Below are 24482 nucleotides of genomic sequence, written 5' to 3'. Positions count from 1 at the left end.
TAAATAGAAGAAATACAACAATAAAAGTGCAATACTCAGGTGCCTTGTCGGTGTCCTTGCTTGGTGGAGGTAGAGACGCGGATCTTCATGATGATGTTGCTGCAGTGGACAAACTAATTATACATGCTCCGGGTTGCGAGTGAACTTAGCTGGACATGCCTTCTATGTTAGCACAACCACGAGGCTTTGCCAAGCTACCAGACCGTAACCGTAAAACAGCGCGAGAATGCACGGAAACAAAACGTGACTTCAGAACGTGTTACAACACCAAACAGTTCCATCAGCAAGGATATGCATGACACATTGGGTTTTGTGTTAACATTGATGCTTTCTCTCTCTCTCATCAGATACAGCACATTGTCTGACCCTGGAGACTGGCTAAGAATTGATTCCATAAATGGGCTTATCACAACCGTCAGCGTTTTGGACAGAGAATCTCCTTATGTTGAAAACAATATATACACTGCTACATTCCTGGCCACTGACACGGGTATGTCTGATGTGACATGAAAACATTTGAATATGCTGACTCTGGTCCTGCTTTTGTTTTCTGAAAATTGTCTAAATAAACCTAAACAGTTTCTGTAAAACCGTCAGAAAGAGAAACTTCATCAGTTTTATCTGATCTTTTATCTTTAATTTTGGATCCAAGTCAATAACGTGTAGGGTTTTCATTTTAAAATCAAACTTCTATTTAAAAGCAATACTGGATAAATTGTAATACTTTTAAAATATGCCTGGCAGGCGTCCCTTATTTTAGAAGGTGGCAACCCTAAGCAGATGATACACAATCATGCTAGTAAAGAAGGAAGGCATCTCATTTGGACCTCTTTTAGCATGCCTAAATGCATTAAAACTTGATTGGCTGTGAATTTTTTTATCTAAATCAGGGTAAAATGGAGATTATTGTGTTCGCACTCCCATAAGGTCCCCTGCAATTCAGTTGGGGCGATACTATTCTTAATGACTGTTTGCTGATGGGTGTGGATGATGATCTTTTGATCATGGTAATGTGGCCAAATGTTTGCTCCAGTTTTTAGCATTGGAGAAGCCAACGAGGACTCACGTGATGTCATTCCAGTTTCAACTCGCAGTAAATGGAGTGCTCCAGGTCGCCGCAAGCCCAGGACCAGATCCTCAAGGGCCAACAATGCCTGCCGGTGGTCCTCACCAAAGCTTCCAAGCCAGTCTGCTCCACGGCTTCCAAGCCAGCCTCCAACACTCATTCTGCGAGACTCACTGTGAATTCGGCCCACTCTACCGAGAACCCGCTCCTGAAGACGATCTCATTCCTGAACTCTGTCTGGTACCCACTTTCACCACAGAGCCTAGTGCAGTGCCTGCTCTTGTGCCAGAGCCCAGCCCTGTGCCCACTCTTACCCCAGAGCCCGCTCTCACCACAGAGCTTAGTGCAGTGCCTGCTTTTGTCCCAAAACCCCAGCCTATACCCCGCTCTCATCCTTGAGCTTAGTACATGGCCTGCTGTTCTCTCAGAGCCAAACCTAATACCCACTCTTACCCCAGAGCGGCCCGGTACCTGCCCTCAGCCCAGTAATCTGTCTAGTGTCTGTCCTCATGTCACAGGAGGCTGTTTGGAAAGCCTGTGTTCCTGTTTCTGACGCTACAGAGGCCTTGCCACATCCAAGATAGTTGCCCCTGAGTTCCTTGTTCCCTTTGCCACAGCTAGGATGGCTGTTGGCTCCGTCCAGCCCTGTCAGCTCTGACTTGGTGCTCTGCTGCTACGTGTCCGGTTCCACCCTGGTGCCCTGCTGCTCAGCCGCCGGCTCTGCCCTGGTGCCCTGCTGCTCAGCCGCCGGCTCTGCCCCGGTGCCCTGCTGCTCAGCCGCCGGCTCTGCCCTGGTGCCCTGCTGCTCAGCCGCCGGCTCTGCCCTGGTGCCCTGCTGCTCAGCCGCCGGCTCTGCCCTGGTGCCCTGCTGCTCAGCCGCCGGCTCTGCCCCGGTGCCCTGCTGCTCAGCCGCCGGCTCTGCCCCGCCCCGGTGCCCTGCTGTTCAGCCGCCGGTTCTGCCCCGGTGCCCTGCGGTTCATTGCACCTTTTTGGGAGGAGACTTAATGTCCTCATTCCTGCCTGCACGTACTAGACTTCCCAGCATGCATTGCACCCCATCAACCATCTTGATTGTCCTGATCGTCATCACCATACTCTTTAAATTCACACTCACGCCGTTTACTGATTGTCTAGTATTATTGTTGTTACGTTCATGTTCACTCATTGTTTATGTTCCCTGTTTATACTTAACTGTTTGTGAATAAACCTTTCAGAGCTTCACGCTGTATCTGGACCTCCTTCCACCACTGCTCTAAATCTACTCTGACACTGACTGGCCCTGAAACCAATCAAACTAACGATGGCAGCAAGTTTTACCCAATCAGGGTTAAAATAGGACAAGTCTTCTTCACAGAATGTGGTTAGGATGATTTGCATGGGACACTGATTGAAGACAACTCAGAAATACAGGAAATACAGGAAAAATAAAGCTATTTCATTCTCATGTATTGAATGATTCCATATTTTAAGGTATGGGTGGAATCCCTGCATCTGCAAATAGTAGAATGATATCACTAGTTGGTAGCATATACAATGAGAACACAATAGTTCCTAAAAGGGATAATTGAGAAGTCCCCATGTAAATGGGGCAAACGAAGATGTAAATTCATCTATAGAAGTGGTTCTCAACCCGCGGGGGGCTGCATGTGGCCCATCACAAATGCGAATGTGGCCCACGATTCTGACCACATGACAGAAATAATAACTATAGCCACTTACAGTTTTACATTTAATTTGTATTTATTTTAAAATATTTTAAAATGTATTAAAGAAACAAAAAAAAATTTTGTGAAGCATATATCATTTACAGACATGTGTAGCACTGACGCAACTACGTACGTACTACGCACACAATTACAAGCGCACGCTTTGGCAGATTTAAAATGGTCATCAATTTACGTTCAAGATGGACAAATTATAGTTATTAGAGGAGAAAATATATGTGAGGAAAGTACCAATGATGGAACACATGCAAACAAGAAGAGTCAAAGCATCAGCAGTGAAGGTAGGAGAGTACTCGAAGAGTAGAAAAATCTGTTTGCAGTCAATGAGCGAGATGGGCCGCCTTGTTCTGCTGTGCAGTAAAATACCGGGCGTATGCAAAACTTACAATGTAAAAAGACAATAATCCACATGATAAAAAGTTTACAGCTCAGCAATGACACAGTCACACTTCGAATTTCTGATATTTCTGAGAATTTGACAGAGCAACTAAAAACTAAACTAGCCCATGCTTCAGTGCCCAGTTTTGCAGCGGATGATTCGACAGACATCAGAGACATTGTTCAGCTCTGCATTTGGGTGAGATGCATGGATTCGGGGACTTTTGAGGTTACGGAAGATTTATTGGCGTTAAAATCGTTACATGAACGAAAAAGGGGGCGAAGACATTCATAGAGCACTCGGTGAAGCATGCAAAGACATGAACATACCAGCATACTCAGTTGTCGCCATCACTGCTGATGGTGCACCAGCAATGATGGGAAAACATAAGGGTCTTGCACTGAAATGCAAAAAATCTCCCCTGACTTGTTGGCATTTCACTGTATTGTGCACCAACAAGTGCTATGCAGCAAGTTAGTTGATGGGTTAGGGTTTGTCCCGCAGTGCACTTGAAGATGAACTGATGGATGTTCAGGGAAGAGGATACACCCATACAGCACAGCAATCCTCAGTTGCAGAAATGTGGCAAAACATCCCTGGACAAAACCTGAGATTATTGAGTTCGAAAGTGCTTTCCATATTTGGATCAACGTACATTTGCGAACGCACATTTTCTGCAACGCGCATCAAGTCACGTTTCCGTGCAAGTCTTACAGACTGCAACTTACAATCGCAACTTCATTGTGCAGTAACTTCTTTTGTATCAAAAGCCTGTTTTATGAGTTTCCATGGAACAATATTAAAAGGGCAAACCAAAACAGTCTCCCAAGTATCCACTGAAATGACTGGCCCAATTACAGTAGTTGAAATCATAGTACTAAATAGGTCTATGACACTTTCTTTGAATAATATCAGAGAAATGCAGTGCATTCGCTTTAACAGCCCTTGGATATGTATGTAATGATTATTTTAAAATCTCATAGGACTCCTGGAGCCTGTTCTTCTGCCATTTAAACTTTATCCTCCCATTTAAACTTTATCCTCCTGCAGCCTTGTCTAAGGGCATGTGTGGAATCATTGCATTTACATTTTACATTTAGTTATTTAGCAGACGCCGAGAGGAATTTTAAAACGCCAATGACGCCACTTGTAAGCGTATAGACACGTAGTGGTGGGAGCTCTAGCCTGCAGGACGGTCTCTCTGACCGCCGGCGGCAAGCCACTCAAGGTCTCCTTAACTCTTCCAGAGGCCTGGCTTGGGGTGCCACACCGTGCCCTTCCCCTGCGATAGAAGGTCCTTCATCAGGGGAATCGGCCAGGGGGGAACTGTCGTCAGAGTCACCAGGTCTGGTTGGGCCAGTAAGGCGCAACTACCAGTACTTGATGTCCCTCTTCCCTGACCTTGCACAGGACCTTCTCCGCATGGCGTCCCCTGACAAGAGAGTGCATCGGCTGTCTGGTTCAGGTCGCCCGGGATAAAAGTGGCTCGCAGGGACTTGGTCACCTGCTGACTCCAGAGGAGGAGGCATCAAGCAAGTCGTGACATCTGCCATGAGCGTATACTGCCTTGGTGATTGATGTATGCTACGGCAGCCATGCTGGTCCTGCACGAGGGGCCGGAGCCTCCTCAGTGCCAAAAGGACAGCGAGCAACTCTAGGCCGTTGATGTGCCACCACAGCCGGGGACCCGTCCACCGCCCCGATACTGCGTGCCAGTTGCACACGGCACCCCACCCCTGCAGGGAGGCGTCTGTCGTGACCATGACGTGCCTCGAAACCTGCCCGAGCGGAACCCCCGCTCAGAGAAAGGTCAGATCTGACCAGGGGTTGAGAGTGCAAAGATACTCAGGCAATACCTTAATGCGCCTGGTGTCGGTGTGCCACGCCGTCCAGGGAACACGACTCTGAAGCCAGTGCTGAAGTGGCCGCATGTGCATCAACCCCTGTCGAGGACGCCATATGCCCCAGGAGCCTCTTTAAATGTTTCAGCGGGACCGCTGAAGTCCGCCTGACAAATTTCAGACAGTTCAGCACCGACTGCGCATGCTCGTTGGTGAAACGCGCAGACATACGGACAGAGTCTAGTTCCATACCGAGATAAGAGGAGCTCTGCGCTGGTGAGAGCTTGCTCTTTTCTCGGTTGACCCATAGGCCCAGACGGTCTAGGTGCCGGAGCACGAGGTCCCTGTGCGTACACAACAAATCTCGCGAGTGTGCCAAGATAAGCCAGTCGTCAAGATAGTTGAGTATCCGCACATCTTGCTCTTTGAGGGGCGCTAAGGCGACCTCTACGAGTTTAGGAAAAACCAGAGGAGAAAGGGCCAGACCGAAGGGCAGGACCTTCTACTGATATGCTCTTCCCTCGAACGTGAACCGCAGGAACGGTCTGTGCCGAGGGAGGATGGAGTCGTGAAAGTACGCGTCCTTCAGGTCGATTGCCATGAACCAATCTTGGTGACGAACTGAGCACAAGATTCGCTTCTGCGTCAGCATCCTGAACGGCAGCTTGTGTAGGTGCTTATTCAGGAGGTGCAGATCCAGAATGGGGCGCAGCCCCCCACCTTTTTTGGGCACTATGAAGTACGGGCTGTAAAACCCGAATGACATCTCTGTTAGAAGGACGGGTTCAATTGCACCTTTCGCCAGAAGGGCGGCAACCTCAGCCCGAAGAACGGGAGCATTCTCCCCTCGAGCCAAGGTGTGGAGAATGCCCCAAAACTTGGGTGGGCGCCTGGCAAACTGGATCGCATAACCGCATAACAGGCTGGTGCACTCTTGCCAAGCACCCAAGGACCATTACTGTGCCATGAGAGGCTGGTTCGGTGACTGACAGAGCTGTCGATGGCTCTGTTGAAATGCCTGTTTGTTGTCGCTGACCGACGCAACGTCCGTTGGAGGTTGCGGCCGGCAGCTTGGTCCGTCCAAGACACCGTCGAGTCGAGGGTGCTGTGGAGAAAGGAAACCCAGGGAAAAACTCTCCTTTAGTGAGAAACGCGGGGGGGCTGCTGGGAAGCAGGCTGTGCTCGGGATAGTGATGACCGATAGGTGGTCATGTCACGGTGTGGCAGGATCTGTTTGATTGCCTCAGGCTGCTTCTGTACCATCGAGAACTGTTGTGACACGTCCTCTATGGTGTCACCAAACAGCCCGGCTTGCGAGATGGGCACATCCAGAAGGTGGGCCTACTGGGTGTCGCCCATCAGCGCAAGATTGAGCTACATATGCCTCTCTTGGACCACGAGTGTGGACATCGACCGACCCAACACACGTGCTATGGCCTTCGTCGCCCGAGGTCAGTGGCAGTGCATAACTCGCTCATGCGAGTTGGGTCGGCCTTCCCATCGTCCAGGTCTTTCAGGGCGTTAGACCTGAGGTCTGAAAGACCTGAAGGATCGCCATAGCGTGGAGGGTGGAAGCGGCCTGTCCAGCAGCATTGTAAGCCGGGTGTCGAAGAAAGCTTTCAAGCTTTGGACGGAAGTCTAGGTCGACCCCTCCAGGTGGCAGTTGTCTGCGGGCACCGGTGCATTCCAGGACTTAGTGAGCTCCTCATGCACCTCTGGGAAAAATGGCAGCAGAGCGGTGCGTGGCTTTTGACCATGCTCCGACCACAGAAACCACAAATCCCGGGCTACCCGGGCAAGCATGGCTGACATCTCAGCGTCGGCCTCATCTTGAGCTCGACCGCCCGGGGGCGGGAGCTCAGAGAGATCTTCCGCATCTGATGCCAGGAGGTAGCTGTCCGATGCTATGACAGAGAGTTCATCCCCATCTATCTGTGGAGTATGCCCGCTATGGGACGGTCTACCTCCGCCCATCGGGGATGAGCCAGGTGAGCGTGCTGGGGTATGGGTGGTCCGCGAAGCCTAAGCTGACGGAGCGACATCCATAGGAACCCCCAAATCACCCCCGCTGCTCGCCGAAGCGGTCGACCTTGCCGAAGCGGCAGTCGAACTCGTTCGGGAAGCAGACGGGGTGGCGGCAGCGCTCACAAAGAACGTAGCCAGTCATGACTGCAACACCTTAATCGCTGGTGTCGTGCCCGTCTGACTCAGGGATGAGTCTATCACACCCAAGGACACAGCTGCGAGACATGCTCGCAACTGTTGGGAAAGTTACTCTTTAAGGTTTGTAGCTCGCTGCCGAGATGCCCAGGGAAAGTCCACTCTCAGGGGGAGAGTCCGCTGCTCTGCGTCGTAAGTCCAGCAGTATGAAGAGTCTCAAAGAGATAATGCTTGACAATCATGTGCCACGCAGGTTCCGAAGAACAAAGGATACATGAATGACAGCCGCCATCTTCCTTTTATACCCGTATGCACAGGGCGGGGACTGGCGTGCGTGTGCCGTTCGCCAAACCCATTGGCGTTTTAAAATTCCTCTCGGAGATGATAGGTTCTCAAGATCAAACCCCAGTCTGTCTCTCAACACAACGTCGAGAGACCAACTGAAGGGGAACTGGTCTCATATAGCCTACCACAGTATACAGAGCTAAGGTTTTTTTTCTTTTTGAAAGAGTAGAAAAGAGATAGAAGTCAGAACTGATCAGTCAGGTGTTGATGGAAGAGATCTGTTTTCAGACAATTTTTAAAGATGGCCACAGAATCTGCTGATCTTGTAGCAATGGGCAGATCATTCCATAAATGTGGAACTGATCTTGAGAAGGTACGTGAGTGAGTTTTTACCTTTTTGGGATGCACCACAAGACGTCGTTCGTTTGCAGAGCGTTGGGATCTGGCGGGTATAATAAGTCTGCATTAGCGAGTGAAGTTAAGGGGGTGCCAAATCAGTGGTGGTCTTGTAGGCCAGGAGCAGAGTCTTGAATTTGATTCGAGCGACTATAGGGAGCCAATGTAACTTAATGAAGAGAGGAGTGACATGCGCTCTCTTTGGTTCATTGAAGACCACTCTTGCCACTGCATTCTGGATCATCTGTAGAGGTTTGGTTGTGCACGCTGGAAGTCCAGCCAGTAGCGCATAGCAGTAGTCCAGTCTGGACAGAACAAGAGCCTGGACTAGGACTTGCGTAGCATGCTCGGATAGGAAAGGTCTAATTTTCCTAATATTGTAGAGGATGAATCTACAGGACCGGGTGGTGCTGGCAACATAATCAGTGAAGTTAAGCCGATCGTCGATCACCACTCCCAGGTTTCTGGCCGTTCTGGAAGATGTGATGGTCGATGAGCCCAGTTGAATGGAGAAGTTGTGATGACTTTTTGTGTCGGCCGGGATTACAAGCAGTTCTGTTTTAGCAGGGTTCAGCTGCAGGTGATGGTTGTTCATCCAGAGCGAGATGTCGGCTAGGCATGATGAAATGCGTTCAGAAACAGTCGGATCGTCAGGCTGAAATGACAGGTGGAGTTGTGTATCATCTGCATAGCAGTGATAGGAAAAGTTTCCGAATGACAGAGCCTAGGGATGTCATGTATATAGAAAATAGCAACGGATAAAGCACTGAGCCCTGAGGCACCCCTGTGTCGAGATGTTGGGACTCAGAGACCTCTCCTCTCCAGGATACTCTAAATGACCTACATGAGAGGTAAGACCTGAACCATTGTAGCACCACTCCAGAGACACCCATAGCCTTGAGGGTCGACAGGAGTATGTGGTGGTTATTGGTTTCAAAGGCAGCAGATAGATCCAGTAGGATAAGTACAGATGAGTTAGAGGCGGCTCTTGCCAGTCTCAGGGCTTCAATGACAGAGAGCAGCGCAGTCTCAGTGGAATGACCGCTCTTGAAACCAGACTGGCTGCTGTCCAGGAGGTTGTTCTGGGTGAGAAAGGATGAGAGCTGGTTACATACCACCCGTTCAAGAGTTTTAGCAATGAAGGGGAGGAGTGATACCAGTCTGTAGTTCTCTAACAGTGCAGGATTAAGAGTGGGTTTCTTCAGTAGCGGGGTAATACGGGCCTCTTTGAAGACTGTGGTAAATGTACCAGTGGTGAGAGACGAGTTGATAATGTGGGTCAGAGCGGGAACAACCGATGGAGAGATGGCCTGGAGGAGATGAGTGGTGATGGGAGTCAAAATTCAGCACAACACCGGATGACGGGAGCTACATCATCAGTTACTGACAGATGGTTCCGCTGATCATTCACATATGAAGAGTTTATTGCGTTTAAAGTTCGGCTTTGAAACACGCACGAGTCAATGCGCTTGATCTCCGACAATAAAGAAACATAAAGCCGGCCACGTGCAGTCGTGCATCACACAGAGCTTGCGTGTCATTTTCTGTACGCTGGTTTTGAGCTGTTCGTGTTATATTTATTAATTTCAGCCTTTGTTGTGGCACGTCCTTTGATAACACTGAAAATCACTGAACTAATCATGTAATCCACAAAAAAGTAACTGTCGTCTGAAATTTTAAAATGTAGTTTATTCTAATTAGAAGTACTTGATTTTTGGAATCTGATTACATAATCCAGATTACGTGTAATCTGTTACTACCCAGCTCTGTTTATCAAATACTTCTATTAGTGTAACAGAACCATCAACATCCTTAAGCACCTGACCTATCCGCTTAATTCCCTTGTTCCCAGTCACCAGAGATTTAATCATCATCACCTGTGCCCAATCACAACCCTCAACTATAAGTACTCCACTCTTTCATCTTACTTTCTTCTGGTCATGTTGTGCAATCGTCTCCTGTTGTCATCTGTTCAATTCAATTCAATTTTATTTATATAGCGCTTTTCACAATGTGCATTGTTCCAAAGCAGCTTTACAGGAGCAAATAAGAAAAACACAGCACAGTGCATGGTGTTTATAGACCAAGCAAGATCATTATAATAAATAATATCTAATAAATGAATAAATGCAGTCTCCCGGTGAGCAAGCCAACACTGCCCTGCTGTGGCGAGGAACCCAACTCTGTGTTATCTTCATCCTCATCGCAGTATTACCTCCTGGAAAAAAATAAGAACTGTTAAGCCGTTATTCATCTATAGTGGGACTTTCATTGATATATACTCGCCTGCATAGCTATATATCTCATCGTACCTGTTCTGTAAACTCTGTATTGTGGATATCTCCTGTCTGTGTTCAGTGGCGGAGCCAGACAATTTTCATAGGGGTGGCCAGACTGAGACCATAGCTCACACAGGGGTAGCAGCACAGAAACTGATATCATCTTTTTTGTCCCCTATGTGGCAAGTCACTGTGGATCTAGTAGTGTTTCTTAGTCACTCACTCATTTACTTAAACAGGCAGTGATTGCCATGTAGAATTACATCATGAAGATCCACATAAGCTTTTTAATGTATTACTAAACTGATTTTAAAAAAGATCTGAAACAGTGTGGCATTGCAGAAGGTGGTGTCTTTTTAATTGGTGATAAAGCTCACACCATAAAGACAATTTACACGACATAAGAATATACCAGAAAGCACTTTTATCAAACAAACATTACAATATCACAGAAAAACCAAAATATAGTAACCTTAACATTATGGGCAAGCACTTCAAAAATATTCCTTTGCAATACTTTGCATATTATCATTTGGCTGCCAACTGCCAACAAAACATTTTAATTCCTTTCAAGGAGAGGACACAGACAGACCACCACCATTAAGCTAAATCAGCACTGCAAGTTGACTTTACTTTTAATGGCCTTCTACAATGCTCTTTTAAATGACACTGACACAGTGAAACTGTTTATAGCTTGCGACTTTCATACTGCTAAATTAACAGCCTAAATTAACTTAGCAAACTTTACCATGTCTGTTTCAACTTTAGCACGCCAGCCATAATATACATACATTAAGACAAGAAACATTTCAAACATAGTGAATAAACTTAATTCTTCTTGTTAACTTACCTGTGACCTCTTCTCTCGCGGCGGTAAACAGACAGTCCTCCTACTGCACGCGCAAAGTCCTTGGAGCACATGCTAACAACAACAACACTACTTCTTCTTCTGTAATTGTGTTGGTGGCAGTGTTGCCAACTCTCTTCAATGGAAAGTAGCTAAAGCCTGCCCGAAAAGTCGCTAAATGTCACCAGATGACGTCACGCGCATATCAGTGACGTCATCACGTAGTATCTGACAGCTAAGTGCTTCAGGTCTGCTTCATATCACTACTCTCTGAGCGGTTGTATACAGTATTATATTAAAACAATACACCCAAATGCACAGTAAATAGGTTCTTAATGACTTATTTTTCTGTTTGTGTTGGCAGACATAAAAAACTATGTAATAGTGAGTGAACTCAACCAATTAAAACTACACACCAGCAGTCACTTTTGTTGAACAGCTAAAATCCGTCTGTGTTCTTGTTTATGCATCCATACAGTCATCGCGTTTTTAAATCATAAATGCTCAAACAAGGTCAATAAGGGCTTAGTTCTTGGAAACACTGTTTGTACATGCCTCTCTCATTCACGCGTCACTGCGGTCTGAACTGAATGTGCTGCTTCTCCTGCCGCGCACTGAACAGAGTAGACACAGAGAGGTGGTGCTGCGCTGGGAAGGCAAAAGCTTGCTCTCGCGGGGCAATAGACGTGAAGCAGAATGTTTCGCTAAGCCGCCAAGGCTTATTCAGAAAGTAGTTAGATTTGTCGTTAGTCGCTTTTTGAAAAATAAGTCGCTAACGGGCTCTGAAAAGTCGCTAAATCTAGCCACAAAGTCGCCAAGTTGCCAACACTGGTTGGTGGTTGAAATTCAACTTGAGTGTATTACAGCCACCTTCAGTTTGGGTGGAGCAGTACTGGTTTGAGGTGCGCTGTTGAAATGCGTCCATATGGGAACAACTGTGTACAAAAATGGTTCTGCAAAAAATTTGCCGGCAAAGCGGTAGTGGGGGGACCGGGGAGTGGCCAAAGATTAATTTATGGTAGCCTTGGCCACCATTGGCCACCCCCTGGCTCCGCCCCTGTCTGTGTTCTTTTGTGTGATATCAGATGACCAGGCCAACAATGCAATGAACCATTGCTAGCACTACATCTACGGATATTTTTGCTGAATTGGTTCAAACATAACAACAAGCATTACAACACCCACTACTTCGTTGATTTCTGCAGCGTTTTCTTCTTTGTTTTCTATACTTTAGAACATTTACAAGGGGCAAACTTCTTTGCCAAGTTAGATTTTAGGAGCGATACAACCTCATTCTTATTCCAAAAGTTGACGAATGGAGTACCTGGTTATGCCTTATGGTCTAGACAATGCTCATTCTGTGTTCCAGGGAGTTTCTGTGAGTTTCTCAATTGATGAAATCTGTTCCAATAATCTGTGTGAACACATTCAACACATTAAGTGAGTTCTCCAGTAGCTGCCAGACCATCTCAAGTATCTTTGTAATGCAAAGATCCAAGACAAGCTCACTGGGCACTATTCTTCACACATTTCAATTTTATCATTACCTGTCGTCCAGGGGATAAGAAGCAGATGCCCTCTCTTGTATTCATTGTCCCAAACAGTCGTCTTCTTCTGAGCCCATTCTCCCTCCAGTCCCATTTAACGGACCATTGACAGGCAGACTGTACAAGCCAAGCCAGCTCTGCTGGGAGGCCCCTAGGGATTGATTTATGTGCCAACTCCGCTCAGCATGCCCTTCATGAATTCAGGCCATGGAGAACCTCGTGGCACTGGACATCCATGCAGCTAGCAAACACTCTTGGTCATTCAAAATCATTACTGGTGGGATATATACCGGCTCATGCTCAGTGCGTGCCATGTATAAGTCACTCAGAAACACATCTGAAGAAAACACATGTATATAAGTTGTTATTAAGGGTCTGCCCACTGCTTTTGAGACTGCAGAACTATTATTCTAGCATGTCTTTAGCATTTTGGTTTACCTAAATATTTCGTCCCTGATTGTGAGCCCCAATTTATCGCCAGAGTATTGCATGCCTTTTTTCAATTACTTGGTGTTTCTGTCAGTCTTTCCCCAGGCTATTATCCTCAGAAGAACATCTAGACTGAGCGGAAGATCTAGGAGATCAGGAGGTACTGTACCTGGTGTCTTATCGTCACAATCATCAGAACAGCTGGATGCATTACCTTATGTGGGCAGAGTATGCCCAGAATTCTCTCAGTCAGTCAGAACACTACTGGATTGACTCTGTTGTAGTGCATACTCGGCTTCCAACCGACCCGGTTTCCGCTGCCAGGTAAGCCATCGGAGGTTCCAGGAGAGTGAGACAGTCTGCTACACACCTCTATCAATCCGGCCAGAAGGTCTGGCTCTCTACCAGGGACATTTGTCTGGCCTGCTACAAGCTGAGTTCCCGGTTTATCAGTCTATTCATGAAACAGAGGCAGATTAATGAAGTCATCAGTACATCAGTATAATGTGTCACTCCTCAAGCCCTTCCATAACCCTGTCTTTTCTTCTCCTCTGGGTACCGGAGCTGGGGACATACCTTATCCACCTCCTGTCAAGATGGAGAACAGATCTATTTAGTCAACGTCATCTTAATCTCCTGACGATGGGGCGACTGCCTTGACTAACTCGTAGACTGGGAGGGGTACAGGCACGAAGAGATCTTGGGTGCCCAGAGATGATATTTTACATCCATCCTAATTGACAGATTTTCACTCAAGTCATCCTGATCATCCAGCACGGAGAGCGGGAGGTTGCCCCCATTGCCATCAGTCAGTTTCTGTTGTCAGTTCATGATGCGACAGTGTTGTTGGAACAGTAACAGTGACAGGTTGTTGAAAACGCTGTTTTGTACTCATTTTATTCACTAGTCACCTGTCGTACGGTGCTGCTTCTTCCTGCCACTCACTGTACAGAGTGACGCCAAGAGAAGGGATTGAGATTTTCACTCACGTCATCCTGATTGTTCAGCACGGAGAGCAGGAGGTTGCCCCCATTGCCATCAGTCATCGGGAGCTGCCCGTGCAGGGAGGCAGGCACGCAGATGGCACTAGGGACGGAGGGGACCTTACCCCCTCAGATTCATAGTGACCCGATCTGTCCCCCTCACTGTCCCTTTGAAAGGTGAAAAACATCAGTAAAAATGAGGATTAATCAGGGTTTCCACTATGTACATTAGCCTAAGTAGTTACGGTGCTGCCCGCCGCACCTTAATTATTTTGCCGTCACTGCTTCAGAATCGGGTCGGGGAAGACACAAGCTGACGCACAATAATAATCTACCTGTCACCATTACTTTGTACCCACGTTCTCAATACACGCTGTTCTGTTGTCAATAAACACACACAATGGTGCTGCCACAGACGTTTAGATTCTCTGTGCTCTCTGTGTGCTGCTACTAGCCTGCAACGACTCCTGACCCCGGGGTCCAATGAGGAGCTGTTTGCTGCCTCAATTGTGCCTGTAGTAGCGGTAACCATACTGATCAAATGCCATCGTCTGACTGAGCTGGTGATTTTTCTAGACTGGTCAAACAAAATTGACTGCATAACTGCCACATAAAGGCAATGAAGATACAAAAAATCCAATCACCTTGTTTTTTGAAAAGAAAAAAAAACAATGCAAGTATCCTATGCCTGTTGACTTTTCCCAGATGTGGCAGATTAGTTTTGTTATTTTTTTGTACAGCTAGTCTTTTGCACTTAGCAAACACAGCAAAACATGGAGAGCATGACTATGCAATTAGGTCAGTGGACAGAGGCAAATATCGAATTAGAACAAAAAAGTGGTTGGATAAATCAAACAATTTATCGTCAGGAAATGATTTTTTATCTGGACTTGCAAGACGAAATTAGGGTCCTGGGCCCTGGCACAGCATTATCATCTAACCCAATGTACTGTACAAGTTGACTGAGGTAAATTGACTGATTTATGTTTAAATGTTTAAATAAAACATATTTTGCAGAAGGCATGACGTTTTGGTGGGTGATTGGCATACTAGACAAATAACAGTTTGATCATGCATTGCTAGTGTTGATAGGTAGGCCTTTGTTCATTGTAGTTTTTCCATTGTTTCAAATAGGAATCCTCCAATGGCTTTTTAGTACAAACCATAAGCCCAAATTACGCAAAGTAACTACTTGAGCACTTGTTGAAGCCCAAATTACGCAAAATAACTAACTAAATTGAAATAATTTGCTGACAGCTTGGTCCCCCTAGTTAAAAAATCCCATCTGCGCCCCTGCAGGGAGGGTACTGTAATCGAGCCCTCAACATCTTAGCACCGGACCAATCAGCTTCATTCCCTCATTCCCAGTCACCAGAGTATTAATCATCATCACCTGTGCCCAGTCGCAACATAAATACTCCACTCTTTCATCTCACTCTCACGTGGTCATGTAGTTGGGTAGACTATACTTACCTGACTTCTTACCTGTGATCTTCAGCGTCATCTGTATTTAATGTTCATCCTCGTCTGCAGTATCGTCAACTGTTAAGCCATTATTCATCTACATTAGAACTTTCATTAACATAGACTTTCCTGCGTAGCTGTCTATCTCGTACCTGTTCTATAAACTCTGTACTGTTGATATATCCCATCTGTGTTCTTCTGTGTGGTTACCTGGTTTTGGGTTTAACATTTAGGTTAGCATTTTACCACATATTTTTTACCTTTGTTGGGTAACAGTAACTTAACATTTTGGGCCTATGCTCATCATGGAAGCCTCAAACTTCTGGGCACATGGTATGTTTAGAAATACTTATTTTATTAAAGTAGCATATGTTTTACCCGGTGGTTTGTTCAAATTTGCAGCCATTTGTGTAACATTGCTGACAGTCGATAAATGTACTCTTGACACAGGTTTGCTAATTTAACCAATATCTGGGGAAAAAGGGGGAAATACCTAATAGTCTTTCATTTACTTAAGTCTATGACATCACGCTATGCAAATTATTTTAGACTGCAACAAAGCGTTCCTTAAAGAAGTTTTGAAAATAGCTTCTCTGACACACACAAAATAAGGTATATTACAATACATTTTTATTATTTTGAGCAACACATGTTCTGATTATTTATAGTAACTGAAATAAAAACTAGGAAATGAAATTAGATAGGATGCTATTTTCATGCTTAAATATAGAGTAGAATGAGCAATTTTCCAACATTGGACAGCTTAAAATGTGATAGAAACCCTATTTTTAGACAAAATGTATGGCTGTTACTACATACAGTACAGTGGTGTGATTGGGGGAAAAGCATTGATACATGATATTGACTAAAACTATCGAGACCTCATGGCGTTGGGAGCGGTTTCTCCACCACTCTGCTCTTAGCAGTGTTTATAATAAATCAGTTTCTCTCTCTCTCTCTTCAGGGTTTCCTCCAGCCAGCGGTACTGGAACTCTGCAGATCCTTCTGCTGGATGTGAATGATAATGCTCCTCAGTTTTTCCCTTCAGAAGCTAAGATATGTGATAAACCTGACAACAGTGGCATCAATATTACAGCACTGGATGCAGACATACCCCCCAACACCGGACCCTTCATCTTTGAACTGCCTTCTGAACCTGCTGAAGTGAGAGAAAACTGGACTGTCACACAACTCCGTGGTGAGACTAATATTTGTATTGCATGTTTTTCCTGCAACGCAATAAAACACAGAACAAATACTTGAACTGAAACAGTGAATGCAATAAATTAATCAGTAAAATATTTCGCAAACTAGCTTACTCAATTCAGTTAATTCATGTCAAAGATGAAAGTGACATTTTTCAATGTATAGCCATTTCTCAATACCAAGTTCGGCAAGTTCAGACTTGGGAGTTCAGACCTGGGAGGACAGGAGGATGCAGTCTGGTTATATTACAAATGGAACAGCGGGGTTATTTGGCGTAATTTAACTGCAATATTAAATACAGTGGCTTGCAAAAGTATTAATCCCCCTTCATTTTATTCACATTTTGTTATGCTGCTGCCTTATCTTAAACTACTTTAAATGATTATTTTTTTACATTAATCTACACTCCATGCACAATAATGACAAAACAAAAAACTGATTTTTGACAGCTTTGCAAATTTATTAAAAATAAAAAACAAAAATAGGCTGCAGCTTCGAGAGGAGCTGGTCAATGGCTCCTCTTCCAGCTGGCGTCAGGACTCCTCCCGTTCTGGCCTGGTTGCTATCCCGGAGGATTGCACCCTGGCCACCCTCACCTTGGGGGACTCAGCACCTCCACCCTTCTCAACCCCTGCAGTCTCTCCCCCACCAACTGGCCACCGTGGAAAGCGTGGGAGAAGGGAGTCATGGGACTCCCCATCCGACTCCTCCAGCGCAGTGCTAACTGCGCCTCCCATTGCTTCTCTGCAGTCGGCCACGTACCCAGTGGCTCGGACTAAAAAGAAGAAGAGACGGAAGGGCTCTTCCACTCCGGTCCAGTCCAGTGCAGCCGACATCCAGTCAGGTCCAGCAGCCGGCGTCCAGTCAAGTCCAGCCGGCATTCCAGCCAGCGTCCAGTCCGGTCCAGTCAAGTTTTTATATTAACATGAGCGTTTTTGTTTTGATTTATACTAATAAAGTTATGTTTTTGTGTACTGCTGCCTGTGCTTGGATTCTCTCTTACGGACATTTCTCCTGTCGTGACAATTTCTAATATATCGTTATGTCATTTATTATATTGATAATTCATAAATTAGGAAATATATTTTCTTTGCGTCATGTGTAAGGTCATCGTGTGGGTCATTTTATTTACAGCTAAATTATTCACTTATTAATGAAACATGTTTGTTTTTTTTTGTGACAAAAGACTTTGAGCATAAAGGTCCAAATGGGCAGGTGCTAAATTTGTGGTTACTGAACATTTGCAGTACAGGTGAAGTGTTGATTTCATTACTATTAAAATATTTGCTATAGGTAATTATTAAATTAACCTTCCTGTAGCTCAGTGGTTAGAGCATGTCGCTAGCAATGCCAAAGTCATGGGTTCGATCCCAGGGATTGCACATACTCAGAAACAAGTGTATAGTATAATGTAATGTAAGTCGCTTTTGGTAAAAGCATCTGCCAAATGCATAAATGTAATACTCTTCTCTGAACTCATCTAGGTGAATATGCACAGCTTGGTATTAAAGTTGACTTCATGGAGACTGGAATCTATGAGGTTCCCATTACAATCACAGACTCGGGTGACATGCCGCTGTCCAACACCTCGTACCTGCGAGTGAAGGTGTGTCAGTGTGATCATAACGGAGACTGCATAGCTCAGCATCCTATCATAGGCACTGGACTGAGCACAGGAGCCATCCTGACCCTTCTGCTCTGCATCATCAGCCTCCTCAGTGAGTCTCATCCTGTTTCTGCATTAACCGAACCCCCAAAACACAGTTTTGAAATAAACTCACTAGTTTTTGTTCTGCGGTTCTGGTTTTATGTATGATGTGACGTCCTACATGAGAATAGCCAGTTTTTATCAAAATTGTTGAATATATGTACAAGTTTGTCACATTTTTACATCAGTAAAATCTGAACATATAATACATTTCCAAATCAGATTTCTACTTAGGTTCTGCTTTTCGAGTTTTTGTCAATTTCTCTCTCGCTCTCTCTCTCTTTGTAGTCCTCGTGCTGTTGTTCGTCATGTGGATAAAGAGACGAGATAAGGAACGAATGGCCAAGCAACTGCTGATCGATCCAAATGATGATGTGAGAGACAACATCTTCAAATATGATGAAGAAGGAGGAGGCGAGGAAGACCAAGTACTGTTCATTACCTGATCTATAGACATCTGTTTACACCCATATAGACAAAACGTTACTGCGCATGCACGCTTTTGTGGCCCAAACCTAAATTCCGGCACACATCCGCAAAGAATAGAGTCCCTGTAGATTATTTCTGATAACAAGCAAAAAGTAAAAGACATAAATTAAATGTATTTCTAGCAATGTATTATTTTGGGTTACTAGTAGAAGAACCGTTTCTTGGCTAAACTTAAATGTAACAAAGTTACATGACCCATTCATCTAATAATTTATTTTAAAAAAAAACATACAATAAAATGATAACAATTGTATTAAATAAACAATTGTTGAAAGTAAAATATTAATATTAAAATATGAATAGTTATATTATTAGCCACAAGCCAGACTGATAAACAAACACAGGCTGAAGTTAACTTCCACATGAAGCGAGGTGAACAAACACTGGGTTGCAGAGTATGTTTTGAGTTAACAAAACCAGACAAACCCAACCTGGTTTAGATCAGGTTCAGCTGTAGCGCAATGCTTGCTATAAACCTTCTCTGTCAACTTTCTCTGTTTGATCCAGAGTTCGTGAGGCGCGTGCACCTGAAAGTGTGACATGTGCGGCAAACAGCCAATCACACGGAACATGGAAAGCGAGATTCACTTTTCTGTTGAAGATGACGAGATCATTATGAAAAAATGTCATGAATTGAAACACATTTACAAGGCAGGAATAAACACGGCTGCAGTGAAAGTTTGAGAAGGCAGCGACTGACTATATCAATGCAGAATCAACTGAATTTAAATTATTTATATAGGTTTACAATAAGATCAAAAGATAATATGTATACTTCATTACTTTAAAATGATTTATGTGTTAAAGTTTGTTTTTATACTTGTATAGTTATATTAATTTAAATGCTATCAACTCATATAATAATTATATGAACGTTTTTTAAATTATAATCAATAAATGTAAATATAAAATACAAATAAACACTTAGCAGCAAAAGATTTTCCCTCTAACATCTTATCACTTTAAAGTTTTTTTTTTATTTGGAGCGAGAGATACAAGGGGAGTGGCTTCACTGCGTCAGATATATGTCACATTCTCACAGCTGATTGGTCCAGTTTTGGTTTGCAATCTCTAACCCAGAATAAAACCTGCTCCAGAGCAGGTTAGCCGTGTAGCGCAAGTTACCATGGCGACGAAACCCGCTCAAATCCAATCCACTTTCTTGAGCCCGAAAACTGAGTATGCTCAAACTAAACGCAAATTTACCTGCGTAAAAACCCAAACCAGCTTAATGATACAGGCCACGGGCTTGTGATGTGTCGTGTGTCCTTTGAAACTGTCTATACAGGAGTCTCTTAATGTGACTTTGACTGGCACCTTATAGACAGTTCATTATGTTTTACACTTAGTATCCTTCAGTGTTCAGTAAAAACATATCTGAGCAACCGAATGCCTTAATCAGCACTGACTGAGCCTGGTTTCTCCTAACATGTTTTGCTCATCACCTTTAGAGAGTTTCTTGTTTTTTGTTTTTTCCACAGTCAACTTCAGTTTGCTCACTGTGTGTATACATATAAATAAATCGTCTTGGTTACGGATGTAACCTCAGTTCCCTGATGGAGGGAACGAGATGTTGTGTCGAACCGACAGATTGGGGTTTGTCTTGAGAACCTATCATCTTCTGAGTATTTAGAAAAGGCCAATGAAAATTGGCGAATGAAATTTGCATGCCAGACTCCTCCCCGGATGGGAATTCATTCACCTTTTGTTCTTCAGAGCCTACGCATCTGATGAGCTTCTCTACGATCTTTGGTGATCATTTTTCTGCTGGAATCTACGATGTGGACAGCAGACGGTCCCTTCCTGCAGTGACTCTCCCCTGGGCGTCTCGGCAGTTCCAGTGTTCGAGCAAGTTTCCTTTCTAAAAGAGCAAATTTCTCCAGCGTGGCTTGTCCCGCTGTTCTCATGGGTGCAACACACTCATCGAGGAGGGGGACTGACACGATGCCTGCTTCCAGTACGCTGTGGCAGACGTTGTGGATACGTCCTGCCCTCACTGAGGGCGGTGATGATTCAGACGTTGCGTCATGGGTAGCTGTGTTCCCACGGGACTCAGCCGCTACCTCGTTTGCTCCCCGTTCCGTGGCAGCAGGACTACGGCCCTGCCGTCCGCTACAGCAAGCAGCGAGGGTGATATGAGGATTACTGTGAGCGATAATCCGCCAGCCACGGCTCACGGACCGTTCACACCTCGTCTCGCTCGTCTGACCGTTCCCCAGGAGACGGTCCGCCGTCTTATTCCTCAATCCCGTATTCGGACACGATGCGTGATGATGAGATGTCTCTTGCAGCATCGGGGGGTGACGTACTGCCATCCGACTCCGACGATTCCTCAGGCTCCCTCCCTCGGGGGGGTCGAGCCCAGGAAGAAGCGGACGTCGAAATGTCAGCCATGCTTTCCCGGGCCACCGTGAGTGTTGGGTTGCAGTGCCCGCACTGCCTCTCCCGATGCACGTGGCTGGCTACATGGCACCTCGGGTTTGAGCGCGGCTCCAAGCCACGCCCGCCCCTAGTGCTGTGTTTACCGGAAGTGCATGAGGAACTTAGTAAGAACTGGAACACCCCCTTTCCGGCACGTTTCACGTCAAACAAAGTTCTGTCACCCTCTCTTCCCTCGAGGTTGAGACAGTTGGAGGATACGTCGTTGTCCCCCAGGTGGAGTATGCCACCGCGGTGCACTCGTGCCCGTAGGCGGCGGCCACCTGGGGGGGGCTCAACCTAGACTCCCGTCCAAAGCATGCGGGGTCTCGGCATCTCTGGTGTCGAGAGCTTACATTGAGGCGGACCAAGCTGCCTCCTCTCTTCACGCTATGGCTCCTGCCAAGCCAGGGCGTTGATAGAGCTCCACGAGGGTAAGACCAACCCAGCGCTTATGAAGGAACTCCGCACCGCCACTGACCTCGCTCTACGGGCGACCAAGGTGACCACGCGGGCCCTGGGTCGGACGATGTCCACACTTGTGGTCCCTCTGGCCGAACCTTGCGCAGATGAGTAACGCCGAGAAGGTCCGCTTTCTCGACGCACCCGTCTCGCAAGGGGGGGGGGCTGGTTGGTGTTACTGTTGAGCCGCAGTTCTCGACAGTAAAGAAGCAGTCCTCCGTGCCGCAACTCGGCCGCCTCGGCCGTCGAGTCCCGTGCACCGTCTGCTTCCCAGCAGCCCTGGTCCTCTTCGACGCCCTCCAGCTCTGGCGCCCCCCACTCAGGCGGCCCCCCCTGGAGGAGACAGCGAAGAGGAGATTATCGCCCCATCAGCAGCCACGGCGAAGCGGCCCTCATGGGAAGACCTCAGGGGGATCGAGGCTACCATTGGGCCCGACCCCAGCCACATTGCTGGGAAGTCGGATAGGGACAGATCCTGCCCTGTCTCTCCATCTGCTGGCCCCCTCCGGGTGGCTAGCGCCCACTTACTCTCAAAGAGGAGAGTTGCCTCTCTCTCTGGTTTATCACAGCCGCTCCCACCCTCTGCACGACAGTGAACGGCAAACTCGACGTTGCGTCACGGCGAAGCGCAATGTCGAGTATAAACACCAGCCCTCAGCACTCTCAGTCAGACAGTGCATTGAGCTGCGTAGTCGCCAGGCAGGAAAAGCAGCAGAGCCTCCCCCGGCAAGGAATCCGTACTGCTAGCCATCGAACCACCCCCCGGGGGGAAGATGAGAAAAATCAAACCTTTAGTCCCCCTGTTACATTTCTGGGAGCCTGGGCTTCCCAGACTGTCAGCCTGGCTAGGGAAGACGATCCGTCTCGGCTACGCGATCCAGTTCGCCTCACGCTCGCCAAGTTTCAGGGCATCCGTTATACCTCAGTCAGAGGCTAGGATGCTCCCGTACTTCGGGCCGAGGCGCCACCCTTATGGCGAAGGGAGTGATCGAGCCCGTCTCACCAGCCGAGATGTTCAATGGGTTTTACAGCCTGTACTTCATTGTCCCCAAGAAAGGCGGGGGGCTGCGCCCTATCTTGGGTCTATGTGTTCTGAACAGGCACCTACACAATAGCTGCCTTTCAGGATGATCATGCAGAAACGCATCCTGACGTTCGTCAGATGTCAGGACTGGTTCATGGCAATCGACCTGAAGGACGCGTACTTCATGTCTCTATCCTCCCTCGACTTTGGCCATTCCTACGGTTCGCATTTGAGGGACAGCATATCAGTACAGGGTCCTCCCCTTCGGTCTGTCCCTGTCTCCACGGGTCTTTACTAAGGTCGTGAAAGCCGGGAAGGAGGTGTGCGGGTACTAAACTATCTCGACGACTGGCTCACCTTGGCACTCTCGAGATCTGTTGTGTACACACAGGGACCTGGTGCTCCGGCACCTAGATCGGTTGGGGCTACAGGTCAACTGAGAAAAGAGCAAGCTCTCCCCTGTGCAGAGCATCCTCTTTCTCGGTATGGAACTCGACTCTGTCCCCATGAAGCAGCGCGACTGACTTCAGAGTGCGCCCAGTCAGTGTTGAACTGCCTGAAGCTTTCAGGCAGTCAGCGGTCCCCCTGAAACTTTTTCAGAGGCTCCTGGGATACATGGCATCCTCCTCGGGTCGATGCACATGCGACCGCTCCACTGGCTACAGAGTCAGGTTCCTTGGAGGGCGTGGCACACCGGCAGCAGGCGTATGGTCATCACGCTTTTCTGACGACACACCCTAACCCCCTGGTCTCCCATGACCTTCTTGCGGACAGGGGTCCCCTTAGGGATGCCTCCCTGCAGGGTTGGGGTGCCGTGTGCAACGGGCACGCAGTGTCGGGGCGGTGGACGGGCCCCCGCATGCGTTGGCATTTCAACTGCCTAGAGTTGTTGGTTGTGCTACTTGAATTGAGGAGGCTACTACCTCTCGTGCAGGGCAAGCACGTGCTGGTCCGGTCGGACAGCACAGCTGCTGTGGCGTATATCATTTGGTGGCATTCGCTCACTGCAGCTAACATGACTCGCCCGGCGCCTCCTCCTCTGGTGTCAGCAGGTGATCAGTTCCCTGCGAGCCACACACATCCCAGGCGTCCTGAACCAGACAGCCGATGCGCTCACTCGTCAGTCGACGCCTCGCGGAGAGTGGCGACTCCATCCCCGCGCAGTCCGGCTCATTTGGGAGCAGTTCGGCCACGCACAGGTGGTCCTGTTGCCTCCCCGGACTCCACCCATTGTCCGCTTTGGTACTCCCTGTCCGAGGCAACCCTTGGCACGGATGCCCTTGCGCACAGCACAGTACGCCTTCCCCCCAGTGAGCCTCATTGCACAGGTCCTGTGCAAGGCCAGGGAAGAGGAGCATCAAGTGGTACTAGTTACGCCCCCTTTGGCCTAACCAGGACTTGGTTGTCGGAGCTAAGGCTCTGACAACAACTCCCCCCTGGCCGCTCCCCCTGGCGAAGATCCTGCTTCCCCAGGGGAAGGGGCATGTTACGGCATCCCAGGCAGAACCTGGTCTCCATGTCTGGACGGGACGAGGAGATCCTGAGTGACCCACCCCCGGTCTGGTTGGGACGTCACTCAGGCTAGGGCCTCGGCCACTGGGCGGCTATACTCCTATACTGCTCTAATCTCTCACTTGAATGTCATAAGGATGGTTCAATTTGTAACATAGTTATAAAATTGTTGTAATTACAGTTCATGACTATTACATCATTATTATTTAGAAACCAGTAGTGATGTTATGTTCTGTGCCGAGGCTTCGGAGCGTGTGTCAAGA

At 47.1% G+C, this 24482-nt stretch overlaps 1 protein-coding gene across 4 annotated transcripts in view; it reads left to right on the top strand.

Annotated features, from left to right (window-relative positions):
- zmp:0000000625 (cadherin-2) overlaps positions 1 to 19385 on the top strand; it is a 75248-nt gene extending 55863 nt beyond the window's left edge. For 2 of the 4 annotated variants that reach the window (XM_057333791.1, XM_057333794.1), the window contains 4 exons: positions 348 to 490; positions 16365 to 16598; positions 18091 to 18324; positions 18603 to 18849. In XM_057333791.1, coding sequence (XP_057189774.1) covers positions 348 to 490; positions 16365 to 16598; positions 18091 to 18324; positions 18603 to 18760 — 769 coding nt within the window. In that variant the 3' untranslated portion in view covers positions 18761 to 18849. Of the gene's footprint in view, positions 1 to 347; positions 491 to 16364; positions 16599 to 17356; positions 18325 to 18602; positions 18850 to 19310 lie in introns of those variants that run through there. The other 2 variants (XM_057333792.1, XM_057333793.1) reach the window with 2 other exon arrangements.
- The last annotated feature ends 5097 nt before the right edge of the window (positions 19386 to 24482 follow it).

The sequence above is a fragment of the Triplophysa rosa genome, linkage group LG5 (assembly GCF_024868665.1).
Source record: "Triplophysa rosa linkage group LG5, Trosa_1v2, whole genome shotgun sequence".
In the NCBI taxonomy this organism is placed as follows: Eukaryota; Metazoa; Chordata; class Actinopteri; order Cypriniformes; family Nemacheilidae; genus Triplophysa; species Triplophysa rosa.
This window is presented reverse-complemented; position numbering and strand designations above follow the sequence as displayed.